General features: G+C 37.3%; 2 protein-coding genes and 1 long non-coding RNA gene across 3 annotated transcripts; 2 read left to right on the top strand and 1 right to left on the bottom strand.

Annotated features, from left to right (window-relative positions):
- Window positions 1-1,803: 1,803 nt before the first annotated feature.
- On the top strand, window positions 1,804-11,307 carry CPI1 (cyclopropyl isomerase). Its single transcript, XM_008793501.4, has 8 exons — window positions 1,804-1,960; window positions 2,051-2,214; window positions 2,549-2,632; window positions 3,607-3,648; window positions 4,701-4,811; window positions 5,682-5,873; window positions 7,171-7,268; window positions 10,832-11,307. Exons 1-8 carry the CDS (start codon window positions 1,954-1,956, stop codon window positions 11,037-11,039), a joined length of 906 nt encoding a protein of 301 aa, XP_008791723.1. The 5' UTR covers window positions 1,804-1,953; the 3' UTR covers window positions 11,040-11,307.
- Window positions 11,308-15,285: 3,978 nt separating this feature from the next.
- On the top strand, window positions 15,286-26,060 carry LOC103708537 (argininosuccinate synthase, chloroplastic-like). Its single transcript, XM_008793500.5, has 10 exons — window positions 15,286-15,821; window positions 16,421-16,479; window positions 16,591-16,672; window positions 17,289-17,454; window positions 17,715-17,763; window positions 18,984-19,166; window positions 22,045-22,119; window positions 22,203-22,388; window positions 23,261-23,349; window positions 25,317-26,060. The coding sequence occupies exons 1-10, from the start codon at window positions 15,749-15,751 to the stop codon at window positions 25,867-25,869; spliced, it is 1,515 nt and encodes a 504-aa protein (XP_008791722.1). The 5' UTR covers window positions 15,286-15,748; the 3' UTR covers window positions 25,870-26,060.
- Window positions 20,040-25,488, bottom strand: LOC113462821 (uncharacterized). Its single transcript, XR_015972842.1, has 4 exons — window positions 25,349-25,488; window positions 24,702-24,812; window positions 22,926-22,997; window positions 20,040-22,329 (listed from the first exon to the last, which is right to left on the bottom strand). It is a non-coding gene; the product is annotated as an uncharacterized LOC113462821 (long non-coding RNA).
- Window positions 26,061-27,077: the final 1,017 nt, after the last annotated feature.

Genomic DNA, 27,077 nt, shown 5'->3' with positions numbered 1-27,077 from the left:
CAATTATTTGACTTTTTATATTTTTCCTTGAAAAAGGCTTAGAAATCGACAACCGTGAAAAAGTGCATCACATGATTTTGTGGGACTCATATGAAGTGCATTGCATGATTTTGTGGGACTCGTATGATCATGGTATAATAAATGGATGCATGGTATAATAAAAGGAATATAAATATGGATGGAGAACAATTCAATTTTATTTGTAATTTTATTTGACTACTATAATATTTATAATCTTTTAGAAAAGATAAATGATTATATTAACATGCTGTTAGTTTGATTTATCATCCACTTAGTAGTATTTTTAATTCTGTGATCATAAAATTTTATTATTCGATTTATATATGTATTTATATCCATACTTTCAGTATTCGATTTGTATCTATATTTGTTTAAAATAAAAATAGAAATAAATTTTTGTATTCGATTAACATTTTGTATTTATATTCGCCAAATAAATATATATATAAATATGAATATCAGCGTTCAATCTGGTTTCAACCCTATTCGAATCGTTGACATCTATGTTTGGTGATGCCTTGGGAACACATGACATAACATGAGGGGCTCCAAACATATGGTACTCGTTTAGTTCGCGAGAAAATTTTTTTCTCATCGAAATATTTTTTTTAAAAAAATTAATTTTTAGAAATAGAATGTCTAAAAAAATGAGTTTGGCATATTTGATTGATCATGAGAAAGTAGCCATTGCATAGTAGCTTATGTTTAGTTCAATATAAAAGTCATATAAAATATCTATTAAATTATTAATAAAAAAAATCTTGTTCATGAATTTTGATAGCTTAAAATGTAATTTTAGGAAAACAAAAAATCCAATTCTCGGAACTTGTATTTCTCATGAGTTATTTTTCCATAAATTTATGAAAAAATTATTTTTATAAAATTATGTTTATTATTATTGAAAACTCTAGTTTTTTTTTTCGTTTTTGCTGTTCACCACACCTTCCCTCATTCTTTACCGATGAACTAATCAATTAGGCAGGTAGATTGAGGGAGGATGGATTTGGAGGATGCAGATTCACCCGCCTATGCGCTCTTCATCTGGAAGGTGGCATGGGGATGCCTACCGACCAGAAGTTTGCTATTCCGCACGAGGAGTGCGAGTCAAACAGTGTTGTGCGGTGTGCACAGAGATGGAGGAGACCATTGATCATGTTATTTTGCAGTGCCCTAGGGCGAGTGAGATATAGAGCAGATCACCGATTCTCTTGCCCCAGTCGGTGGAATCAGCATAGGAACTGATTCTTTTATTGAGAGCATTTGTTCGGAGCCTCAGATTATGGAAGGAGGGCAACTTCAGAACATACCTGACTTACCATATTTGGTTGGATAGAAATGCAGGCATATTTGAGGGTAGGAGGTTGTCACCGTGGATGGTGGTTGATAGAGCTTTACTGCAGGCGGAGGAGGTTACTGCAGCTTCCACGTTGTTCACTGATGATATGGCCGGAGACATCTGGGGCACTTTATCCGCTATCACAGCGCCTAGGTTCGTCCTACTTTTTTGGGTGCCTCTACCTTTTGGTCATCTCAAAGTGAATTTCGACGGAAGCATGTTGAAGGATGGTGCATCCCAGTCTGCTGTCTACCGACATGCTATATAATTTAGAGCTCCACTGCATCCCAAAGCTTATGGCAAATTTTATAGCTATATGATTTGCCCTTAAAAAAAAAAAAAAAAAAAAAAAAAAAAAAAAAAAAAAAAAAAAAAAAAAAAAAAAAAAAACTAATCAGTCGATAGGAAGTGAGTGAACTGGGATCACGGCGGTCAATTCGTCAGTATCCCCTCACCGGAAGGTGACAAGAAACCTTCCCCGATTTAAAAGCGAGAAGAGGGCAGTTGGCGGCGGAAGTGGGAATATCGCCCCTCAGTCCACGACGAGATCCGCTGCTGGCCGGTCGGTCGGAGAGAGAGAACTAAGCGTGCGACAGATGGGAGGTAAAGCCGCCACGCAGCCCTTTCCCGGCACCGTAGAACTCCAGTGTCGAGCTCCATTTCTTAGGGTTTTTGACCTCCCAATTGTTGCAGGCCTTAAAGGAGGAAAAGGAGCGAAGGAGAGCTCCACTGCGTCCCAAAGCTTATGGCTTGCTTCGAATCCGAGCAAGAGATGGGGGGAGGCGTTCTTTCTACTCTACACTCCCTTCTGGCTCACCCTTACCATCGGGATCGTGGTTCCTTACAAGCTCTACGAGGTTTAGATCCGTTCTTTGTTTCTTTTTCTTCCTGTCGTTTGGTTCCTCGAGAGGATTCAAGAAAAGATCAAATCTTGATGTGATTTTGAAGGAAAATTTTGTTCATAAGCTGATAATTTAGTTCTTTTTCAAGTGAAAAGGATTTATGTTTTCTAGACCAAATCTACATTGTGTATTAAGATCATCTCAGCAAACATTCTATTATTAAAAAGTGTTTTTATTTATACAAAAGTTGATGGATGAATATAATTTCATTATCTTGAACTGATCTTAACATTGCTTAGCATGTTATTGTTATAAAATGACATTGTAGCTGAACTGATTGTGATGGCAGAGATTCACTGAATTGGAGTATTTGCTTCTTGGGTTGGTTTCCGCGGTTCCGGCTTTCCTGATACCCATTTTTGTTGTTGGAGAGGTGCACATTTTTCTCTTTACTCTGTAAATATAGATGCTCAATGCCCTGGTGCTTTCTCATTTGAGGAAGTCATTCAGCTGTCTAGAGCTTTCGCTTTGCTTCATTCATTACATGGCACACTTTCTAATGCCAATTCAAAAGGGACAACAGAATTGCAACAACCAGTTGAATGACTTCTTGAGTGAAATCTCTGGGTTGCTGGAGCATCAATTTTTTAAATCCAAAGTCAGTTTATGCTATCTTTGACAAAGAGTCATCATTTAAATGGAATATGTCTTACTGTTTGTTGTATTGCTGTAAACTATTGGTAGATTGATTAGTTGGTTATGTAGATTATCGTAAGTACATTTTTCTAAGTGATTATCTTAAGTACATTATCCCTGCAAAAACTGCCTGCGGGGATAATGCAGCGACCAGGAATACAAGCATTTGCTACTGCATATCTCAGTGATAGTCAAGATAGCGCCTATACTGTATTTTTTGCACATGTTTTACGTTAGTGCCCATCTATATGTGGCATGCCTGGACCTAGTGAAAGTTTGGATTTGTGATGAAGCTGAACAATAGTGAAAGAAAAGAGGAATATAAACAAGTATGTCTTATTGCTTTTACCTAGATATCTGAACAGCAGCTGCCAAACTCAAAGAAGTTCAAAAAACAATGCAAGAAACAGAAATGGGATGCAAAAATAAATAAATAAATAAAGATTTAGTGAAAGAGGGAAGCTAATGCATAAAATGGGAAGCTATGCCAACCATATCTTTTTCTTTAAAAAAATAAAGAAAAAAGTCTTTCTAGTAATCATCAGTCGAACAGGCCACTTGCATAAATTTGGTCATTATACTCTTTAATGCTAGTTTTTGTAAGTCTTCTAAACTTTTAATCCTAAATGACAATCAGGATAACCCTTGATAATTAGATTAAGTATATGTTTAGCATATTTAGGGGTTTGATTATTTGTTCTTTCCTTGCAGGCAGACAGAGGCAAATGCTTGAAGGATCGGTACTGGGTAAAGGTAACTTTTCAGTTTTTGAACCTCTGTGTGGCCACATTAGTGAACTTCCTATTGAAAACTTTGCAAATTCATTTGTATGCCAGATTCTCCATGGCTAACTCTATACCATGAAAACTAGTATAAAAAGCTATAGGAGAATTATAAGTGAAAACCGCGGCAGGCTATTTTCTTCATAGATCTAACTTAATGATTGTGCTGCCTAATGGTTTATCACTTTAGTGTTTCCATATTTTTTCTTTTGCGGAAAACTGAATGGGATCAGTTTCTCGATACTCGGCTGACTGGAAACTGCAGTGGAAATGTATCTACTTGGCTATACTTTTATTGCATTTTCATTGCCCAATGATGAATTTTTATTTGTTTAGTGCATATGACTTAGTTATTTTATTTGGTTACTATATACAGATGTTGAAGGTACCTCTTGTCATTGATTTTTGTATTGTGTAAATTTCATCTAAGTTAACTCATGATGCAAACCATGACCACAAGGATTCTTTGGAGTTTTTATTAACAATCGCAGGATTAAGAAGTGTTAAAAAAAAGTTTTATTCCTTTCAGTTATGTGGAACTAATGTACACTAGATAATTCTTTAATTTCTGCTAAAAGGAATTGATGGATGGAGGAGATTACAATCCTGCAACCACAGTAAAACAATGGGCTATTTACTCCTTGTAAGTTGGAACTATGAAGTCTGCTGGTTCAAAATCTTTCTTGCAACTATAAGTATGAGTTTTATGCATGAAACCCTTGCAATCTGAGTTAGGCAACAATGTTGAATTAGATTTTCATGTTTTCGAATACAACTATAACATAGTCAGCTGTATTGTTTGAGCAAAACAATCCAGTTCTTGGATTACTCATATTAAATATACAGAGCACGTGACCTTGAATAATCCAGTTCTCTTGAAATGCCTATTGAGATCTTCACATACAGACACACACAATGTCCTTACTGTTATTCGGGATGTTAGCTTATCCTAAATTGTTGCTTTTCTATCATGCCTGCTTACTTTTGAGACGTTAAATGGTTTCTGTCTCTATTTTGCTGCAGGCAAATCTCTGGATAATAATTTTTAGTTATGTTGGGAACTACTTTTGGACTCATTATTTCTTCACTGTACTTGGAGCATCATATACTTTTCCATCATGGAGAATGAACAATGTAAGTGACAAGCCATAGCGATGCCATGCTTAGTGCTTTTGTCCTGATCTTGATGCAGTGTCCAGTTTTGTTATTTTCTGGTTATCATTGTATATTGTTGATAGAAATTAATAAAATGGGGTCTTTATTACTTTTCATCATGAAAATATAAATGTGGTAAATTATCAAATGTAATTAATCATAATTTAAAAACATAACCAGCAAGCAAGACCCTAACTATTTGGATTTGATGGATCCTTCTTTGACATTTCTTCTTAGGTTGAACCTCTGTAATGCACATCCTTTTATTATTAGTAATATGATTATTTTATTTATATTTATGTTTTTATGGGCTTTCTCCTGGTCTTCCTAAATCTTAAAAGCCTTTTTTTTAGCAAGGCCTTAAACTTAGTTGCTGATGCTGAAATCTAAAATATAACAGAACCTTGAGAGGTTAGTATCTATTAGCTACCCTTCATGATTGGACATGAAGATATGTAATTTAATGATTCAAAAAGTTCTGTGTGAACACTAACTTGTGTGGTTCTCTTTAGTTATGAATAGCATTTAAGAATAGCATATAGCAGTATTTTGTGCTTGTAGTTGAATAGTTTAATGGCCTCAGCTAGATGCTATTATATTTATGTGAGTCAGGAAGGACAAGTGAAAGATGTAGTTTGTTATAGTCAGTTTTCATGGGGACTGACATGCATGTATATTTCCCCATTTCTGCTGTTAATTCATGTCTTATATTATTGATTGTTATAAATGATCATACTTGGAATTGATTATGCATGACTATGTCATCGGTGTCATTATAATCATTGTTATCTTATACTGGGATGATTGTTATAAAAAACAATGTAACCTTTCCTATTTGTTACATTACAGGTACCCCATACAACATTCCTTCTTACTCATGCTTGCTTCCTATTTTACCACATGGCATCCAACATAACTCTTCGTAGACTACGCCGCTCCATTGCGTACTTACCACAGCTAATTCGGTTGGTCACCGAAGCTTCATGGATTTTGGCCCTTGCTTATTTCATAGCATACTTGGAGACATTAGCTATTTCAAATGTATGTGGTAACATACTCATCACATTAATTTGTTCTTATTTTCTTATTGATTAAAATCTTCAAAATCCAATTTCTTATATAGATTTGTATATGTTGTCTTTGGTGCATTTATATTTTGATTTGAATGAAAGTTTGGACATGGTAGTATGTGAAGATGTGCTTGATATGTCACATACAATATGGCAATCTGGCTGCAACATGGATGTGTAATATTTGTTTATGCTTCATTCTGAGTTCCATAGTCAAGCATTATTGAGCCTTGAGAGTATGGATTTTGCTTTTGTATGATAATGGATATTCAAGCTAGGCTTTTTAGATAGATTTTAGGATTCAATGTTATATATTAGTTGGTGAACTAATTTGACACATCATTTTAACATATTTCACAGAATTGATTAGGCCTACATTAGAATATGAAAGACTTTCTAATTGTTGAAGCTTACTTTCTTGAAAGAGGATGATTGCAAGCAATATTTTTGGACCTAAAAAATTCAAAGCCTTCGTGGCAGCCTTCCCCAGAAAGGTTGCTTATGCAATTTGTCATTCCATGTTATGATTTCTTGAACAACTTTTAACATGATTCCTGGTGATTTCAAATTTTAATGAATCCAAAGTTCGATGGAAAGTTAAATGCAACATTCGCATGGTTGTAGTTTGCAAGATGTGAGTTTCAATTTGAAACCAACGCAAGGACTGGTTGATGTTGTTTAGTATATAAAGCCTGCAGAATGTTTTCTAATGTTAATGAGCCCGAATTATATACAGCCGTCAGAGCAGAGCTGAATTTACAACATACTACAAACACAATGCTCGCATGCTTATAACTTGCAAGATGCAAGGTGACAGTGGATAAGCATCAACACTCCGGAAATGCAGCAACTGATGAACATCATTTCCTATAATGCTATCTAAATCAACTTTCAACAGTTTGCTTCTTTTTGGTGGTACTCAAACTTTAATGATGGGATAAAATCTTCAATCATTGCATTTGTTGTCCTGCTGTGAGGACATGTCTATGCAATGTGTATTTTTTGTTTATCAATGCTTATATCATTTTATTGTTAATGCTATAGTTCTGCTAATTAATTATTCTCCTTTTCATTTTAAGTTGAATACTGGCTTTTTCTGGTTAAGTTGCTAATGATTTGACCACTTCTAGCAAACTTCTGTGGAATTAAACCATGTAATGTTTGCCACCTTGACATGACAATTCATAGAAATAACTTCTGTTCTTGAATACCACTTGTGCACTGACAACTTCATGTTGATATTCTGTGGAATATATGAATTCTTGCAGTTTCCTTATTATGAGTTTGTCGATCGAGCTTCGATGTACAAAGTGGGATCCTTGTTTTATGCAATTTATTTCATCGTGAGCTTCCCTATGTTTTCAAGGTAAGAAGCTGATTTAGGGATTTTTTTTCATTATTTATTGTGGAATTTGGAAAACATGCCTTTAAATCATGTATCATGTATTATAACTTGTTTGCATCTCATAAGTAGTATTTCAATACTATCATCCAGTATCTCTTTGCTTTATTACAATCTGATGGGTTCGTGTATAAATGCTGCTAGGAAATTAAAATTGAGATCTAAGATCCTTGGTCTCTGCATTCATTAACCGTACACTTGCATTTTGAGTTGCATTGATGCACTCGTGCTTTATGTATATGCATACAGTCTGCATGCATCAATCATATATTTAGCATGCATCATAATGTAAGCATTCATCCATAGGAACTGAAAGATAAAGAGGCAGAAGAGGTTAAGGAAGGGGGGAAAAGGAAAAGAAATTGTTGGACAATAGTGTAAGTTTGCTTAATCAATCATACGAGGGAGAGAATTCTAAGCATCATAAAACCTTTTCAATAATTCGGCATGACACTTCAACATAAATATCATTCAAAATCATTTAAAGCTAACTTATTTAAAGATTGGTTGTTCCAACATATATGTCTTATTCAAAGCAAAAACCCTATTATCTAGAAAACAATTATGATATAACTGATTAAGTTATTGGATCCTATGTAGAGATGGAGTTAGGTATCTAAATTCATGCCCTACATGACTATTGATATCATTTGGAACTTCCTAATGTTGAGCAAGTATTAATGTGAAATTAACTAGACAAAACAAAATGAAATTCTTATATTGTGCTGAGGAAAACGCTTATAGCTAGCACACCAAAATTTTCCACCGTGTGGTTTTCTCAAGCTAGTTATAGATGTTGCAAGGCATCTCAAAATTTTGATCTTGAAATACAATTAAATCACATGAATACAACAAAATAAAATCACAAAACACTGAAGTTGCAAAGGATATCCCACCATAAACATATGGCCTGTTGTTATTTCCTTGTGTTACAAATTGACTCATGCCCCCAACTTGTTCCCGAAATGATCTATCCACCATCATACTCTAATCTCATCTTTTTGTTAGTTTGATGGCTATCAAGTTGCCTGATAAACCTATGTGGCTGCATGTCCCTTCGGAAATGGTCCTTAACACATTTTCTTGGTTCATAAAGACAGACATTTATAAGACCATGGATTTGGGGTTTTCAACAAGTTGGTTTTGGCTAGATTCTCATATGCAAAGACAATTAAAATCTCGCTTTTGTAGTTTGTTGTTTTTAGTTAGAGCATTTGGAATTCCAATGTGTTATTGGATAGATACCTCTTGTCATGGTAGCGGTACTATTTAATACCTATTGTTGTAGAGTAGAGGCAAACATTTTGCACCTGGGCTGCTAAAATGAGGGCACCACAGGCATGTTTCACTTGCATGCCAGGTATAAGTAGCACCTGCATGATCAGTTGAGCCATTATTTATGACAAAGATGACATTAAAAATACTTTTGTATGATGTTAAAATTGTAACATTGAAAATCTATTCAACTTTTTTTTTTTCAAAACAAAACATTTTCTACTGCTCTACATTATGTTCAATAACTTTTGTTATGCATATCAACTATGAAAGAGGGGATAAATGGATTGGGCAGATCTTCATTGTTCAAAGGGTTAAGGAAATTAGCAAGTGGGTTGGGCAGGTTGGCTATTGGCTGGGTATAGTTGAATAACAGCTTGTGGGTCTGGCCCATTGTTGGTCACACATCCTGGGATGTTAAGCTCACCCAACATAAACCATAGTCACCCTTAGCTTCAAGGTGGAGAAAAGCTGTAATTTGGATACCTCTTAATTAGTTATGGGGACTACATCAAGCTTAAAGTATTGTATGTCATGCTTATGCTGATTGCGGGTGACGTGGTATGCATATGTGGGCATATCTTGCGAACACCTGGCATGAACTAGAAGGAAAAATTTCATAAGCATGTTTGCATGCTAAAATATATTCTTTTGTTAGTTTTTTCTATTCAAGTCAATATTAATTGCCTTAGACTAGTTTTTGCTATTTATAAACAAGGATACAGTTTTAAACTTTCATGATCATAAACCATCTTAGGTATATATGTTGATTGCGATTTAACATGGGCATTGCCCTCTAATTGTTATAAGAGTCAATGTTACATTACTATTTACATGTGAGCAATGCAAATAAGCTCAAAATTCATGATAGAAATCACAGGGCACATATAATTATGTTTGAATATTATAAATATATTATAGGTGTTTATAGATATTGCTGATACTATGAGAAGCTCATATACTAGCATTATTGTGGGAATGTGTAATACACATACGCACGTGCACACCCTAATTTTTTTAACTTTGGTCTGATGTTAAGTGGCATTTCTATCATTATTTATTCTGTAGATGGGCCTTAAGATGTTGTGAACAAATAAAAAAGAAAAAGAAAAATAATGGGGGAGGTCAGAAGAGTGTGATCAGTTAGATCGAAATTGAAGGCTATTTAGTGAGGTGGACTGCATGTTTAAAAGGAGAGATCAGTGTACAAGCCTATACTGCTATACATTGGTCTGTGTTGATGCATATCGAAGCTACACATGCAAAGTTATGATCCATTATGCATCAGTGCACATCAGCACACATGATATAGAGGTGTCCACCCCGGTATGATTCTGAAACAGCAGGAATACATGTACCCAAGATATGACATGATACAGGTAGGTGCTTTAATATTTGGATCATAGATAACCTGTCAGAAATGTCTCTGCAAAAAAACAATTGAAATCAGTAAAGAATGGTGGATGGTAGGGTTCAGAGATAGCAAGAGGAAAAAAAAAAGAACTTGTTAGGTGACCCCATGTATGATCATCCAAATTGGAATCAGCTTCACCGTCTGCATAGAACTAAAAAGCTACAGTTAAAAGTGGTAGATTTTTTGGAAATCAAGTAAAAAGATACTGAACTTTGCTGGGTGATCTCTTGGATGAACCTTTTTAGTAAAGTATTAACCTAGTCTTTTGTAGATAGGAATGCAAATCATATAGAACCTTTTGGAGTTTTCTCTCGTCACAGGATCAACAGATGACAGTTAAAGGAGATGAATAGTTTGGGTAGGGGAAAATGTTATATGATCTCTGGAAACATGTTGTTAACTTACCAATCAATTGATGGGGACACAAATCGTACAGACCAGAAGGTCATGTGCAAGTCATCTGGGACTCAATTGACACATGGTTTCAACATTATCTCTGAGGCATATGGGAAGTATTTCTGACTCATTTTGACTTGCGACACAATGCGCATGGAGGTCATAGTATGTGAAGAGACAGATTTATCTGCCAAAACTTTTTACTAATTAGAACATCACCTTAGAATCATTCAGAATTTTTTCTGCAAAGGCTCTAACAGGCCAACGTGTTTTCTCAAGGTGCAGGACACAAATATATTGACTGCACCATTGTTAAAATTGTCATCCGCTGTTCTTTCTAAAAAGTTGTTAACCGTCCATCTGTCTTGCATCATACTTCATCCATCGGCATAAGATTAGCTTATAGTTAGCATTGGCTCATCCTATCTTTGCTAATATCCAGGGTTGATGAGAAAAATGGTGAACCATGGGACCTACCAAGAGTGGCTGTCGATGCATTGGGTGCTGCGATGCTTGTTACCATAATACTCGATTTATGGCGTATATCTTTGGGGCCCATAGTTCCAATTCCAGGATCAGGTCAGCGCAACCAACCAGGCCTTGCATGGTTCCGCATGCCGGAGAGCTTTATGCAAAATGAGAGTGCATGATATGTGGGGCTGAAGACTTCCTGCAAAAGAAATGTTCTGTTGTAATAGCTTCTGTATTAGCTCCATATGAAGAGCTTGACCCCCATTTCCCTGAAGTATTCTATCAGAGGCTCATGAGTAGTGCAGCTTAGAATTTAAATAATTAAAAGGAACTGTAACAAGTAATGTTCACTGTTCATTTTCAATTTGATGGAACAGCAAATGCTAAACTGTCTACATTTCAACTTCATATGCACATCAAGATTGAAATGTCAAGGTTTCCAGTGAACTATCATGAATCATCATCTTAGTACATACCTAGTGATTCTAATAGCATTACAGGGTGCTTTCTTTTTGGTAAAAGATCCTGAAAGGCTTAAATAAATGGTTGGTTAGCTACACACCGTCGGGCGGGTAATCCAGTTAAACCTTGGCTGTTGCAGAGTGCTGAGCTTAAGCAGAAGCGTGGCAATCTTTGAAGGACCCAGCATCATCTCCAAAAAAATTAGATGCTGCTGAAGGAACCCAGAATGTAGAATGCAACTATGCAACCGATTTCTGCGAAAATAGGTCGAGTCGATTCAAACAGCAAAATGTCTTTTAAGCATGATTTTGCTACATACCTCTTGTAGTTAGAAGCAATCAGGGAAATTGTTAGATGATACAGGTGCAATTCAAGCATGCAATTTCATCTTGTTAGCTATGATAAAATGATCTAAGGCCAGCTAATTGCAGGTATCAGTAATTGTCGATGGCTCGATGCAGCCCAAGCATGCAAGACATCATTCATGGTCTCATCTCTGGATCAGAACCCTCTTTGTCATCATGTGATTCCTTTGGCCATGTCATTTTGTTCTGGTGGTAAGCTTTTCTTAGTGAATGGTTGAGACTGAACACAGCCCCTGTAAAAGTTCAAGGGCATGCTCTCCTTGTTTCTATGGCTCATGTAATTAACAAGTCTTTGAAGTCTAATTAGTAGCCAACCCTTGGTGTTTGGGCCCTTCTAAAAGGATACTGACCATAGTTATTTTCTTTTTGGCAGAAAAAAAGGGAACTAACTCCTCTTATAGATTGGCAACCTAATATATTAAACTTTCTTTAATCTTGGGATGTGAAAATCAATACAAATTGGAGTGAATTGGATTGAAGAACCTTTTGTTAGGTGAAGGAAGCTCTCTCCAAGGATTTTTATTAATATATCCAGAGGCTATCTTTTACGATGTATTAGAAGTATATAGGATATGACCCCCCACTCTAATTTGGGTATTAAATCTGGTACAAATCATACTTGAAATAAGACTCGGCAAAAAGGAAACATGCTATTGACTTATTCACTATAAATATAAAAACTTAGCTAAAGTTTGAAAGCGTCTCTCTAACAAACATGCTTGTCGAAGTTTTTGCCTGTAAATCCACTGGCTCCTATGAAGCTTAATAGGGATGAAAATTAGAACCCGCAGTAAAATCCAATGCCATTTTCATAGCATTTATCACTAAATAGTCTGCAGCTTGATTGCCCTCCCAATAAATGCACAATAGGTATAGAGTAACACATGAAGAATTAGTGCTCCAAATGTCGGGTAAACAACTGTTGCCAAATCTCCTATTCAAGAAACAACTGTTGCCAAATCTCCTTCTATCCAAATGTCTTTAGCATCTAGAAGTTTAACCATGGCGAAATGCCTTCCCAAGCTCCACCCAATTTAGTATAATGATTTCATAGATCATGACCTTAATTTTAAAATATAGATATTATTGATCTTTATTTACATCAATAACTAGATGTCCTCAGTAAGTGCTACATATCTAGCGCAACAAATATTAAAACAGTTCGGTCGCAGCTTTGCTCCACAAATTTGCAATCACAAGTCTGAATGATTCCTCAGGTTTTTCAGTTCATTTGCTGGAAAAAAAGGAAGGTCAAGAAGCACCATGGCAGCATAATGGCCCAAATGAAAATCTATTTGGAACAAGATTTAGAAAACTCTAAGGGTGTTTTGGACTGAACTATGATTAAGTGTAAGGTACAAGGCAGATGTCAATTAACCAAAATACATCAGATATGCCAAGGCATTATGAAGGACTCAAACAATAACCATGAAAAACAAAGTGGCAAGTGAGTAGCATACATTGGCTGCCGATTTTCTTTCACATGATTATATTAAGACATCTACCAGAAAAAAAAGAAGAAATAAAAAAAGAAGAAGAAAGGGCCTGCTGTCGTGATTACTGCATCGGTTCGTAATCTCTTTGAACAATCTACAACCAAACAAATATCTATGCTCTTACCAATGTTTGATTTACTTGTTATATGACCTTGTCAGGGTCTACCATCCCTTCAAACTGCCTTTCTCTTTGATCCTCTTCATAGTGCTTTAGCCCAAGCCTGCTGAGTTCAGCAGGCTCAAAATGCTGTCAATTATGGGTGCAGCATTTTATCAGGATGGCTTGCAAAACCAGAGATCCAAGTAACCAAGATGTCATCATCTCTGCCAACTGCCAATCAGATTTACACCTAAAGTTGCAAAACCTCAGTGATCATTTCCTCTTTGGTTGTCAGATGAGATTTCTCCTGATGGATCACCCCTTGAGATCATTTTCTTGGTTCGATTTCTTCGGTCTCAGCTTGCGTCAATTTACCTCTCTAAGCTTCATCTTAAGCTGCTGCTGGGCACCATCATTCTCACCAAAATAGCATTTGATAGCATCTTCTCCATGGATATGCTGGCCGCCTAAGCAGTAAAATGTACTCCTAAGCTTTGTAATGAATTTGTTCTTGCAGCCTAATTCTATGATCTCAGACTCACCGCAGCTCCCTTTGCCAAACTCAAGCTCAAGCTGCAATGTTTTAAGTGGCGAGGCATGCTTATTCCTAACAATTTTCACCAGAATCTATGAATGTACAACCTGCTAAACAAATTAATTGGATCTTAGATTGCATCAGGAAAATATATGGATGCACTTAACTCGAAAGCAATATCATAATTCAACACAATAAAAGATAGCTTTTGTATGGGGGGCAAACTTATGATCCAATTTGCAGAGGAAATGAGCCAATTTTTAAAATCAACCATGAGATTTTTAAACATTGTCCAATACCAGGCACATGAAAAATTGAAAGCTGTCAAGTGTACATTACCAAAAAAAAAAGAAAAAAAAACTGTCAAATGTTACTAAAAACAAGAAAGCGCAAAAAATTCTTGCTTACTCGCTAGCATCTCTAGAAATAATAATTATTTTCTTTGATTTTAAGGGCGCTAGTAAAGCATGAATTCAGTAGTTCCCTGCCCCATAGGAAAAGTCATTTGTTACATTCCATTACGAAAGACTGTACGCTATCTCCTTCTTCTTTTTCTCCTTCCCAACTTGAACTAGCTGATTACTACTGCACTGCCTTCCACAAAGCCTGTATTTTCTTAAGCAAGAAATGGAGAACAAGTCCTAATTTCATTTCCATATGTTTCATCATCCACCAAGCTAGTATTTTCATAAGCAAATATGGAGAATAAGTTCTAATTTGATTTTGATGCCCAAAAAGCTAGCTTTATAAAAAGGCGACATATAGTCTGTGACCATTGATGCTATAACAAGATCTTTAGAAACAACATGGACAATAAGACAGCTTGGCGACACCATGTTCAAGTCTCCTTCTACCTAGATGTGTATGATGTGATTGCATACAATTCCAACCACACCTCTGCACTTGGAAAAAAAAAAAAAATCCAACCGCACCTTACCAAATATAAGATCAAATCATCAAATATGAATCAAGTAATGGTCCATTGCAGCAAAGTTAAATCAAGAACAAAGTTGAGGCCAATTGCTCTCATTGGTGGATTCCAAGATTCCACCACCATCTGATACCAAGCAAAATGGAACTCCAGATAGGATTCGGATTCCAGCCGTCGGAACGAGATAAGATCGACGGCGAATCCGACAAACAAACCATGACCCGCATTCCCGTACCTCGTCCATGGGAACCGTCGGATCCCAATCCGTCGGCCAGCATGAGTTTCCCTCCACGTGACATGGTCGCGCTTCCTTCCGTGTGAATATTCCAGCGTTGCCGTATTCCTGCGGGCCCGCGCCAAAAGATTCTGCACCCAAAAAGAAGCGAAACTATTACACCGCCCCAACTCATCCCCCAGAATGTACAAACCGGAAGCGCGGCCGGTTCAAAGGGGGTAAAATGGGAAATGTATCCAGTAACGAACGAATCATGAAAAAATCAGTTGTAGATTAGGACGCCTCGTCGATGAATGGGGGACGTGTAGGAGGTTTCTCTCAGGGGTGGCGATCACGTGTGCGGCGGCTCTTGCGGTGGCTAAAGGGATATGTATCCCTGCGGGAGCACGGCCCAGAAGCCTAAAGCCTCTCGCAACCGTCAGATTGGCCACGTGTCGACCTGTCCGCTTACGTGTCCCGCTATTAGGCGGTTCTCCCGAATGGGACAGAGCGGGGAACAGCGTGTATCCTCCCCACGTCTTCTGAGTCTTTAACCGTTGATTAGATGATGGACGGTACGCGTGAGTGTACGTGGAAGGAGGGTCCAGGAAACCGCGCACTCCTATCGCCCTCCGCCGGCCTCTCGCCATTTTTATAGCTCCGAGAGAGAGGGAGAGAGAGGCGAGAGATCGAAGGTTTTGTGTTCGTCGAAGCCATAGATCTGGTTTGCTTCTGATCCGTCAATCGTCGCCCGGAGGTGGTGGTGGATTGGGGGAGATCTTTGCATGGCTCAGCTGCAGGCTATTGGGGCCTCTTCTTCTTCTTCGAAGATTTCTTTTCATCGACCGAGGATTTGTGGTAACTCGGATTCTTTGCTCCCTTTCTTTGATTTCTCTTTCTTTCCTCGGTTTTCAGGTGCTGAAAGATGATATTTTTATGGAGATTGTGCTGATTTGGATGTTTGGATCCACATGATTCTTCTTTTCTTTTTTTCTTTCTTTTTTTTAATTCGCGACCTTTGTTTTAGTTTTTTGTTGAAAAAATAATCCCTTTCCATTGGCTCTGAGTCCTGCTCTCTTTTCATATCTCTCCAAATCTCCCACGAAGGCCTTTTCCTTCTCTGAAAGCTGAAGTTAGAATCTCTATTTTACGAGTTTTCTGAGGAAACCTGTTCGGTTCCCATCTGTAGCTGCGCTTCAAAATTTCAAAACATTAGACATTAATGAAACAACATGCAGAAAAAATGATGCAAGAACTTATGGGTAAGGAATTTTAATTTAATATAAAAAAAGATTGCAATTTATTCAATATACGTGTCCTGAATTGTTTTCACATTTCTCTTTACTGGTTAGCTTAAGAGAGGAAATGATTAATTATGCTCATTTTAGGCGAGCCCTTGCATGTCTGACATGTTTTGCTTATGATCCCTTGTTAACCAAAATTTTCTGTTCTTGAAGGAACACCCACCTATTGGGATAACATATGCTGCTTTAAGGGCTCCAACTTCCACCAGGAGGTGCTGAAGCTGTTGAATTTTTGTAATTTGACTTGCTTCATTTTGTTTATCCTTCTGATATAAATTTTATATTCTCTGTGCAATGTGCTGACAGTGTTAATACTTTATTAGGTGGGTGCAAGGTTGAGTGGGTTCTGTGGCCATGTGAACATTCACCAGAATTCACGACAAATATGTGTTACTCGGAACCAAGGTATGTGATGCGCAGCGAATTGTTTTGATCTTAGTGAATAAATTATGTTGTTTTGGAATTAGTTTTCTGTCAATTACATATGCACTTAAGTTTTAAATGCATACACACAAACACGGTATGAACATTGCCAAAACAAAATAAAGGTTGGTTTTTGATCGATTTCAGTTGAAACTGAAAGTTTCCAAAGCTTTGAAGTTTGAACCATGTTTTAGACTTTTTCAGCATGGTTTTCTTGCAAAATGCCTTTAAAATAGTAAGATGGGTCAAAGATATTATAATCTGACATCTTGCTTATTTTTAAGTGAAAATACAGGGCATATGAAAATCATGCTTTTGAAATGCTCTCTCTCTCTCTCTCATATCTGTTTGATAAGTCTAATGACCGGTGGTTACCTGAAAGAAGGGAGACACATTGGAGAACTAATTTCTGCATCCGAAAAAGGGGAATCTTTTTACATGTCTCCGCCATCAACTTAATATAAATATCAGTTACACTCATCTAAACTCTTGCTTTAGGTTGTATTTGACAAACATTGTTAGGTTGGTTGCTCATGGTGATTTCTTCTGCTATTGGCATTATATGTTCTAATTTTTTCCCCATCTTTTTAATATGCAGCTATTCAGTGTGTACTGGCTGGTGAAAAAGGGACGGATGCAGTACTTTCTGGAAAAACTGATGTTTATGGCAGTCATGATGGTAGCGGATTGCGTGGAAAGTTGAATAAAGTCGTTTTAGCTTACAGCGGTGGCTTGGATACATCAGTTATTGTCCCATGGCTAAGGTATAGGTCATGGTTTGCATAGAATGTATCTTACTCGCTATATGTCATTTTAACTTAATCTAAATCCCTCTTGTGCTATAAATATTTTTATGTAGAAGAAGAACTTGCAGTGTATGGTGCTCCAGTGATTTGAGATTTTATATAAATACATTTGTCATTGTAATTCTGAGTTGGAGGACAAGGAGTAATTGCCTTATTCTCTTTGCGCCGACCACTTAATGCTGCATTTCCCATCATCTCATTCCATCTATGAATTGCAGGGAGAATTATGGATGTGAAGTTGTTTGCTTCACTGCAGATGTTGGTCAAGTAAGTGACTGAATGAGTTGTCAATTTGCAATAAATAAACAAGCGAATATTGATTTCTTATTGGAATCATATACTTTGATATTATTTCATGATTTAGTGCTCCTGAGGTGATATGTTTTACCCTCAAGCATGATCGAAAATTTGATTTTCAAAGTTGCATGCACTCGATCAATTCAATAGTCTACCACATATTAGATGGCACCTTCAAATTACTTCTGCATGCTTTGTGACCAAGATTGCACAAATTGAACAAAATATGCTGTTTCAAATATCTAACCAATAACTAATTTTCAGTTATATTTCACAACTATATTGCCTCTCTGTTGAACAGCTTTGTCACCACAATTGTTCTAGATGAAACCATGTATCATCACATTCCATGAACCAATGTTCTTCATGTTCAGGTTATTGGAAGAATAACATGTCGTATAAATGTTCTAATTCCCTTTCATTGACCATGGACACAGTATCATAGAGGTGCCTCATGGAAAATATGCTGTTTCTTGTTTCTTGGTATCGACATGTTAAAATCCATTTATGCTCTGTCCAGGGCACCCCATTTCACCGTACATATAAATGATCTAACAAAGTCAAACTAAGTTTGTATATATCACTTAACCACCGGATCTGTATAATTCTTGTAATATACTATCATGAAGTAGGTGGCTTTTTGTTCATCAACTTTTATTTAACTGTTTTTTTTATAAGGCACAAGCACCTAAACAAATCGAATTTCATGCAGTATAATCATAAAGATTCCATTTACAGTCATCACTTCAAATAATCTCAGAGCTTCCACAGTTCTACATCAAACCGTCCTTCATATTTCTAAATGAGACCTCATTTGGTTCATGCATTTCATCAAATAACACAACTTTTAGAATTCTCCTCACTTGAATTTGTAATAGGTTACCCCATTTTTCAGTCATACAACATCAACTAAAACTTTTACTATTTAGGGCCTTTTTGGTACAACCCTACAGGATACTGCAGGATTGGCCCGAGGGAGAGCACAGGGGGGGAGAGCATGTGGGTTATCTCCCCCCCCCCCCCCCCCCCCCCCACAAAAAAAAAAAAAAAAAAGTGCATAAGCTTTCTTTCCGGCGGATCATGGCAGATCCTGCAGGATCTTCCCAAACAGGCCATTAGTTTATCATAAATTCCCTCCAAGTATTCATTTCAGAAATCATCTATCAAACATGCCTGTCTTTTTTTTTAAGGGTGTCATGGAGATGGATGGCTTGGAAAGAAAAGCCAAAGCCAGTGGTGCAAGTCAACTTGTTGTGAAAGATCTAAAAGAGGAATTTGTGAGAGATTACATATTCCCCTGTTTGCAAGCTGGGGCTGTCTATGAAAGGAAGTATTTGCTTGGGACCTCGATGGCTCGCCCTGTTATTGCTAAGGTGATGTTCATATGTATATCTAGTATTCAATTTTTTTATTTTCAATTGAATTAGTTATGATTATAGAGAATCGATATGTGGCTGTCTGTAGATTGTGGGTTAATACCTAATAACTTTTTTTTTAATGCTTGCGGATCTTAGGGACAATTATCTCATTATATTTTATTATAGGAAGATGCAAAACTCCAATGATAAGCCACTCGCCGGTGCCTGCCTATGACAAACTGCCATCATAGCCTGCTCCTCCAGCACTTCCAAAATTTTAGAGAGCAAAACTAAAACTATAACTTATCACAATCTAATATCTAACTCCACCTCCACTACCTCTCCACACCTTGCTAATCATTGCTAACACCACCACTCACCACCTCCATGTTCATTACCCCTTGAGGCCATCACCACAACGTCTCCACTGTAGTTGCCTCCACAACCATCGTTGCCATCATTACCTCTGCCCTTTCTTGGTATCACCAACACCGTCATATTCCACCACCACCAATGCTGCCACTACCACCATCACTGCATCCTCCCTGTCATCCATCATCACCACCACTTGCCATTGATGCCTGGTGCCATTACCACCTCATTGCCGCCACTAGTGTCATTGCCATCAAACAGTGCGGCCACCTTTAGAAATGTCTTATACTCTTATTTCTTTTTCTGATTTATAAATTGCAATCACCAAATATATTTCTAGGGTGTCAACAGGCTGAGTTGGTAAAGTCTCGTGTTGATGCAAGAGACTTGGGGTCGATCATGCCCTCACTCTGATATTCAGCGTGGCTTCTGCCCATCCTAGTTCTCAATACAAATTTCAATTTTCAGAATACTGAAACCAAGGCAGAAACAATCAGAAACAAAAATAAGAAGTAAAAACGAAAAGGTGGCAATGATGCCAAATGAAGCTTAAGCAAGCCTTTTAGATTCTTAGAAATGTAGAAAAGGGTGGGCAAGAGAGTAGAAGAGCTTCTGCCCATCCCTGGCACAAGTATAGAAAGGGAAAGTAGCATAGTACTGTTGCTTATTAATTACTTATCTATGTCGCACACATTGAAGCTGGTCTATAAATAGTCATACTGGTGGACATGGACTATACAAAGGATCGAGAGCTCCCTTGTACTATGCTTATTAAGTTGCTAGCGTGGTATCTGTTACAAGATACGGTTTGATACTGACTCATAGTTTGACCCTGAAGTAGAAGATATAATGTTGTGGAAGGATGCATCTATAAATTGCCAGTAGAATCAGGTACAGCACTGCAGGAAGCATCGTTTTAGGTTCCAAAGAGTAAAGACCCCTTAAAAGCCAAAGATAGTTAAATGAGTGGTATAAAAAGTATTCATAATGAATGAACGCTAAGTTAATGATGCAGGTGAAAAAAAATCAAAATGAAAACACAAGTGGATTAGGATAAGTATGAAAATTGAGAAATCAGTTCATGAATGAGCCATTTTACAGCTACTAAAAAAAGCCAATAGAATCTTAGATAGGCATGCACAGAGAGAGGGAGCTAAATCAACCAAAACCTGTGTCACCTCAACCTTTTTTGCTGCTTGTTATTGGAGAAAAGACATGGAAATCTCCATCTTCTTTATTTTGTTTGAGGTTGGACCCAAGAAGACATTTCAAAGCACTGAAAAAATTCATAATTTAAGACCATAAAGTATAGACAATATTGCTGAGTTGTCATCTAAAGCTTTTGATGGGCGCAGGGATACAACAAATGGAGATTGCCATGAAACTTGAGGAGCAGCTACTGGATGATTTTTGACAATTCAATAAATTCAGTAGTTGTGGCATTAGTATTCATATAGTAGCCTATGTGCCTTGCTCCCTGTCATAGTCTCATGTAACATATGAATGTCATAGAGGACATAATAATGTACACTATATTAATATGTGGAAAGAGACTAATAAAGCAAAGCTGATGATTGATTAAGACATGCTGTTGCAAAAGACATTAAAAGGTAGGGATGTCAGTGGCATGTGTTATAGCGACAATTTTGCTGCATACCCAGCAAAAGATGATAGTGTAGAGTCTGTCATTTGTAATAATGTGGCCAAAACATGGGACAACACACTTGGCTATGGGTAAACTAGAAAATAAGGTAATCATTGTTCTGTTATTCCATTAAAAACTAATGATCTGGTTACTAAACTCATTCACTCAAATTGATGAAACCATTATAGAGCAGCTTCTCTAATGATAAACTGAGGATGAGGCTCAGATCAGTTTGTGCGATGGACAAGATGGTATATTGAATGGAAGAAAGAAGGGGAACTAGGTGATTTCATTTTCACAGGTCATGCAAGCTTCTAAAAATATATAGTAGGGAATTAAAGAACTTTAGTATTCAGTCATCTACTGAAATTTTGGTGAAATTGATTTTGATAGCAGTAACAGAAGGAACATAAGCTTATCTTGAGTATGAAGATTAGCAAAATTTTGGTTGTTAGTCATGCTGCATTTCGTGAGGAGAACTAAATTGCAGCTGGCTTGAATTAAGGCTGACATGGTTCTAGTTATGTTGAAAATGTTTTTGCCATGTCACTGCTGAAACTTTTTATCTGCAGAAATTGGATGTTAGTTGACAGCAAAAAATAAAAGGTGCTAGTTGTTTAAGATCTTGGAAATGAAGTACATAAATAAATATATAGTGCAGCAATGTGCTGTCCTTACTGACATTGCCTAATGCCTTAATATTCATCAATTCTTTTGGCCCCAATACTCAGGAACATGCTTGTTGAAAGGCTCTGTAACTCTTTTCTCACCACATAAACTTCTAAACTATTCTTTGATAATCTTAAAGCTAAACTAAGAAAATATAATACTGAAAGTAAGCCAAGTCTGTCTAATGGATCTGACACTAAATGACAGGCAATGGTTGATGTTGCTAAAGAAGTTGGTGCGGATGCGGTCTCACATGGATGTACAGGAAAAGGAAATGATCAGGTATGTTTTTTTGCTTCTAAGAATGCTTTCCACATGTTTGCTGTTTTAATTATCATTTTTTGTGCCATCAACTATGACTGCAGGTTCGATTTGAACTTACCTTCTTCGCTTTAAATCCTGGACTCAAAGTTGTGGCACCATGGAGGGAATGGGAGATCACAGGTCGAGAAGATGCTATCGAGTATGCGAAGAAACACAATGTTCCTGTTCCTGTTTCAAAGAAATCAATTTATAGCAGAGACAGGAATCTATGGCACCTTAGCCATGAGGTATCTTGACTTTTTCACCAAGTCACTGGAGAACCATTTAATGATTATCTTGATGTTGCTATCCTGTGTTTTATTGTTTGCATGTTTATTTCTTCGACTAGCATTCTCAAGTTCTTTTGTTGTTGTGCAGATGTACTGCTTAAGTTTTCTCTGTAACTTATTCACTTTGCATACAGGGAAATCCTATAGAAAAGTGGCAGAATCCCAGAAAGACACCCCCAGTCATGAAGAATGGGTATGTCAGCTGTGGCGTGATGCAATTTGCCAAGCTGGGACTGTCTTTGTGTGTGTGTGTGTGTGTGTCGTGGGATTTTGGGGACAGGTCTCCTTTGTTGGTGTCATATATGAGCCTATTCAGAGAAAATTTTCTTTTTGTCAGGCATCTATAATCTACCTTTCATTTTTTATGAGCTATAAAATATTTGGAAAGTGGAAGGAACAAATGATTCAAAGATTAGAAATAATACTGCATTTTATGTGTATAACACCTGTACCTCCAAAATGTTGTGAATCACGAGATCAGCACAGACTGTATACCTGATGCTGTTGTGCGGTTGTGCTGTGGTTGATCTTATGAAAGCAATTTCCTCCTAAACCAGTGTCTCTTCCCTGCAGATGTAAATAACTTTGTATCAGCTGAGGAATTTGTTAGAGTTCTATCCTTCTACATTGCATTAAATTGATCCTATATGAACTGGAAGCTCTCCAGACTAGGAATGGTGAATAGAAGGCATAACAATGGTTTATCTCTAGTACTATCTTATTGTATGCTAGCAGTGTTTAAGCTTTTTTTCTCAAGTCTTTAGACCATTACAAAATGCTGCTGTCGATGAAAACATGAAAATATGATAAAATGTTCTTTAATTTTGAAGGGAGACATTCTGGAGGACCCCGCAAATGAGCCAAAGAAGGATATGTACATGATGACCGTTGACCCAGAAGATGCATCTAATCAACCTGAGTAAGTGCCCTCATCTTTTGTGGATTAATCCATCGGTTAATGTAAATGTCTCACAGTGTTTTTCTATATAACTAGTAGCATTGAGTTTTAGGAATTTGGTAATCTCCAGGTGGATTTTTTAATCTAAAAACTGTAGCTGATATTGGTGCTAAATGATCCAGTTTGTCTGAACACATTTTTATTACCATTCAATGGTGGCCCTTTGCATGGTCTTCCTGAGCTTCTAGGCAGTCTTGTGCAGACCCACAATCCACTTAGATGAGACACCTAGTCATCGTAGGTGGTTGATTAGAGTTTGAGTTCTCCATAATTCATCAACTCTACCTAAAATTAGAAGGGACATTTCATAGTCGTATTTCATATATCCATTCATTTTGCTTATGTTGTTTAATGGAAAAAGAAGGAAAAATGAAATGATTGTCCTCATATCCAATTTGCTACTGCTCAAGTTAGACTCAATAGATTCTTCACAAAATTGTAATCTCTCTCTCTCTCTCTCTCTCTCTCTCTCTCTCTCTCTCTCTCTCTATATATATATATATATATATATATATATATATATATATATATATATATATATATATATATATATATATATGGTCTTAACTTCTAACTTCTTCAAGCTTCTAGACTAAGTAAACACTAACATTGACATATTTTCATTGTATGATCATTGTTGCATAGCCAAACACAGTTTCTTGCATATCAGATCTCTTTCCAAAATGGTCCTAAAAGTAATCTCTTTGCATGGGCAACCCCATGTGGAATAAGGCTGCTTGATTGTTCCTTGAAATTTTTATTACTTAGGTAACTTGTAGAAGTGATATTTATGAGTTAATAAAACTTATTGTTCTGTTACATTAAATGGTGTACATGTCATTCATATTAATATAGATATGGATGGCTGTACTCTGGGAAGTGCTTCAGTTTGTGAGGTTACGGCTGAAGGAGCCACATAGAATCCACTTAATCGCCTAGAGATATACGTCTAGTTGGTGTTTGCTAGGTGTCTGGACCAATTAGATGCCTAAATGGAGCAGCTAGGTATGTAGATGTCCAGATCGGTTCCACCAGCCAGTGAGTGAAGCAACTTTGCTCTGGCCTTGCGGCATGTAGATCAAGGCCGGTAAGATGGCATCCCAGCCTGTTGAAACTCAAATCTGCACTAGCTTGCTGGGGATGCCATTGGAACTCAAATCTGCACTAGCTTGCTGAGCCAGCCAGCATCCATCGTCACATTATAAGTCCTCATGACTGGGTCACCGACCCTTACGAGATGATCAAGAACAACTCTGGATCTAGTCTTTTTTTCAAAAAAAACCTTGAAGCATACAGTAGTCACTGATGAATACCTGCTATTTTGAATCTTTCTCCCTTTCCTCTTCCTTGAGCCGAGAATGGCTAATTTCTCGTACTTCTGATATCTTGGGGGCAAAAAACTTATATATGCAAGCACCGGTCGCCTGCGATGTACAAATCAAATGGATATAAGGCTGCAGCTTCTGGATTGATAGTTACTGCACTTTCTAAATGCACGCACACAGTTTACCTCCACGTCATGCACCAGAGATGGATGAAAAAGGAATAGATACACATAATCTACCTCCATATCCGGACTGATTATGAGTTTATTGAATCATTGCTTTCCTTTGAGAACAAGACAAGTTTTCATGGCTTCTTGGTCCATGGCTTCTTGCTCATTGCATTCTTTTGCTATATTCTACATATGATGTTCTTGCAAAAGAAACGATGCATACGAGTATTTCTTACAGTCCTGACAATACAAAGCCAACTGCTTCGTGTAGATGCTGCTGCTACTATGTAGTTTATCACAATAATTGATATATATATATATATATATATATATATATATATATATATATATATATATATATATATATATATATATATATATATATATATATATGCATGTATGACTCGAATAAAATTAAGTTGAATGATTGCAGATATGTGGAGATTGGCATCAATTCAGGCATACCTGTTTCCCTCAATGGACAAGAGCTCTCCCCTGCAACCCTGCTCTCTGAGCTCAACGAGATCGGCGGTAAGCATGGGATCGGACGTGTGGACATGGTGGAGAACCGGTTGGTTGGCATGAAGTCCCGGGGCATCTACGAGACGCCTGGTGGCACCATCCTATGGACAGCAGCCCGCGAGCTCGAATCCCTGACGCTCGACCGGGAGACCATGCAGGTGAAGGACATGCTCGCGCTCAAGTATGCTGAGCTGGTGTACGCCGGCCGCTGGTTCGATCCGCTCCGCCAGTCCATGGATGCCTTCATGCAGAAGATAACCCAGACCACAACCGGATCAGTGGTTCTCAAGCTCTACAAGGGGTCGGTCAGTGTTGCAACCCGGAAGAGCCCATGCAGCCTGTACAGGGAAGACATCTCATCATTTGAAAACGGCCTCATCTACAACCAGGCTGACGCTGCTGGCTTCATCAGGCTATATGGGCTTCCTACCAGAGTCCGGGCAATGCTTGAGAGGGGCATCTGAGTCTCTCTTCTTCTTCTTCTTCTTCTTCTTCCCCCCCATGGCTGTGGGAACAGGCTTTAGTTCATAAGGTTCTCCTTTTTGCACCTTATCCATCATATGTAGTCATAGGTGTTCTAAAGTTCTTTTTGTGAGATGCTGTGCACCTTCTGATGGTAGGATATGATTACAATAGGATTGGTGAGTTGCAGTGATTGCATTGGTTGGGTTGGGATTTCTCTATCAATATGCAAGGGATGTGGGAAATGGATGCCGCAACAAGTGAGATGATGTGATGGCTTCTTGGGGGGTTTCTTTCATGGATGAGAACCTCAAGAGCTCTATGTGGTCCAAGTATGAACATCCAAATGTGTCAAGATTTGAAGGGCATGCGTCTTGTCTGATAGTCCTTGTACTGGTGATGGGCATTGTTGTTTTGTGCTGAGGTGAGGTATTATTCTCTTGGTGAGAGGAAGATGCTTGAAGCTGCATCAATCAGTGGTTACTTTATTCTTATCTCTCACATCTTTTCATATCAATTGTTTCCTAGAAATACCAAGGAATCATCAGCAAAATAACATGGATGATAAATGTTATGGAATACCAAATAACAACTTAATAACAGCCAGTACTACCAGTATGAGCAGCAAGATGGCAAAGCTTGCTGCAAATGAAAGAAAATTTAACTCTCTGGACTGGACAAATTATTGCAGTTTTTTCAGCCAGGTCTGGGTCTGTAAACCAACTCTTTTTCTGAAAGATAACAAGTGCTAAGAATTCTTGGTTCCGATACTGTTCTTAATATCATTGATCCTCATGTGCACATGAACATTGATGTATTGCTTTCTCTCGATGGCAACTTTTAATACAGCATTTTTTCAGAACCCAAGTTTTCTACGTTTTAGAGAATCTGGAACCAGGGAAGGTACACTGAAAACTTCATTGCAATTTGCACAACCCAGTTTGGCAACTAGAAAGAGCGAATAGATTACTTTATCATCATGAGACATTAGCTAGATTTAAGCTTAATAAATAAAAATAATTAAAATATGTAAAACAACATACTAAACAAAAACAAAATAATTATTTTGTTGCAACTCGCATGGATCGAGATACAGATCGTATGAGGGCCGAATTTGTTTCTGCGAATTATATATTTACAAAAGAATGAAAAAAAATATAGGAGTAATATCAACTATAAGGACTAATCTTCTCTCCATACCTCAGCAGAT

The sequence above is a fragment of the Phoenix dactylifera genome, chromosome 13, assembly GCF_051530095.1.
Source record: "Phoenix dactylifera cultivar Ajwa chromosome 13, Ajwa_hap1_PhDact_Kaust_v1.1, whole genome shotgun sequence".
Taxonomy (NCBI): Eukaryota; Viridiplantae; Streptophyta; class Magnoliopsida; order Arecales; family Arecaceae; genus Phoenix; species Phoenix dactylifera.
This window is presented reverse-complemented; position numbering and strand designations above follow the sequence as displayed.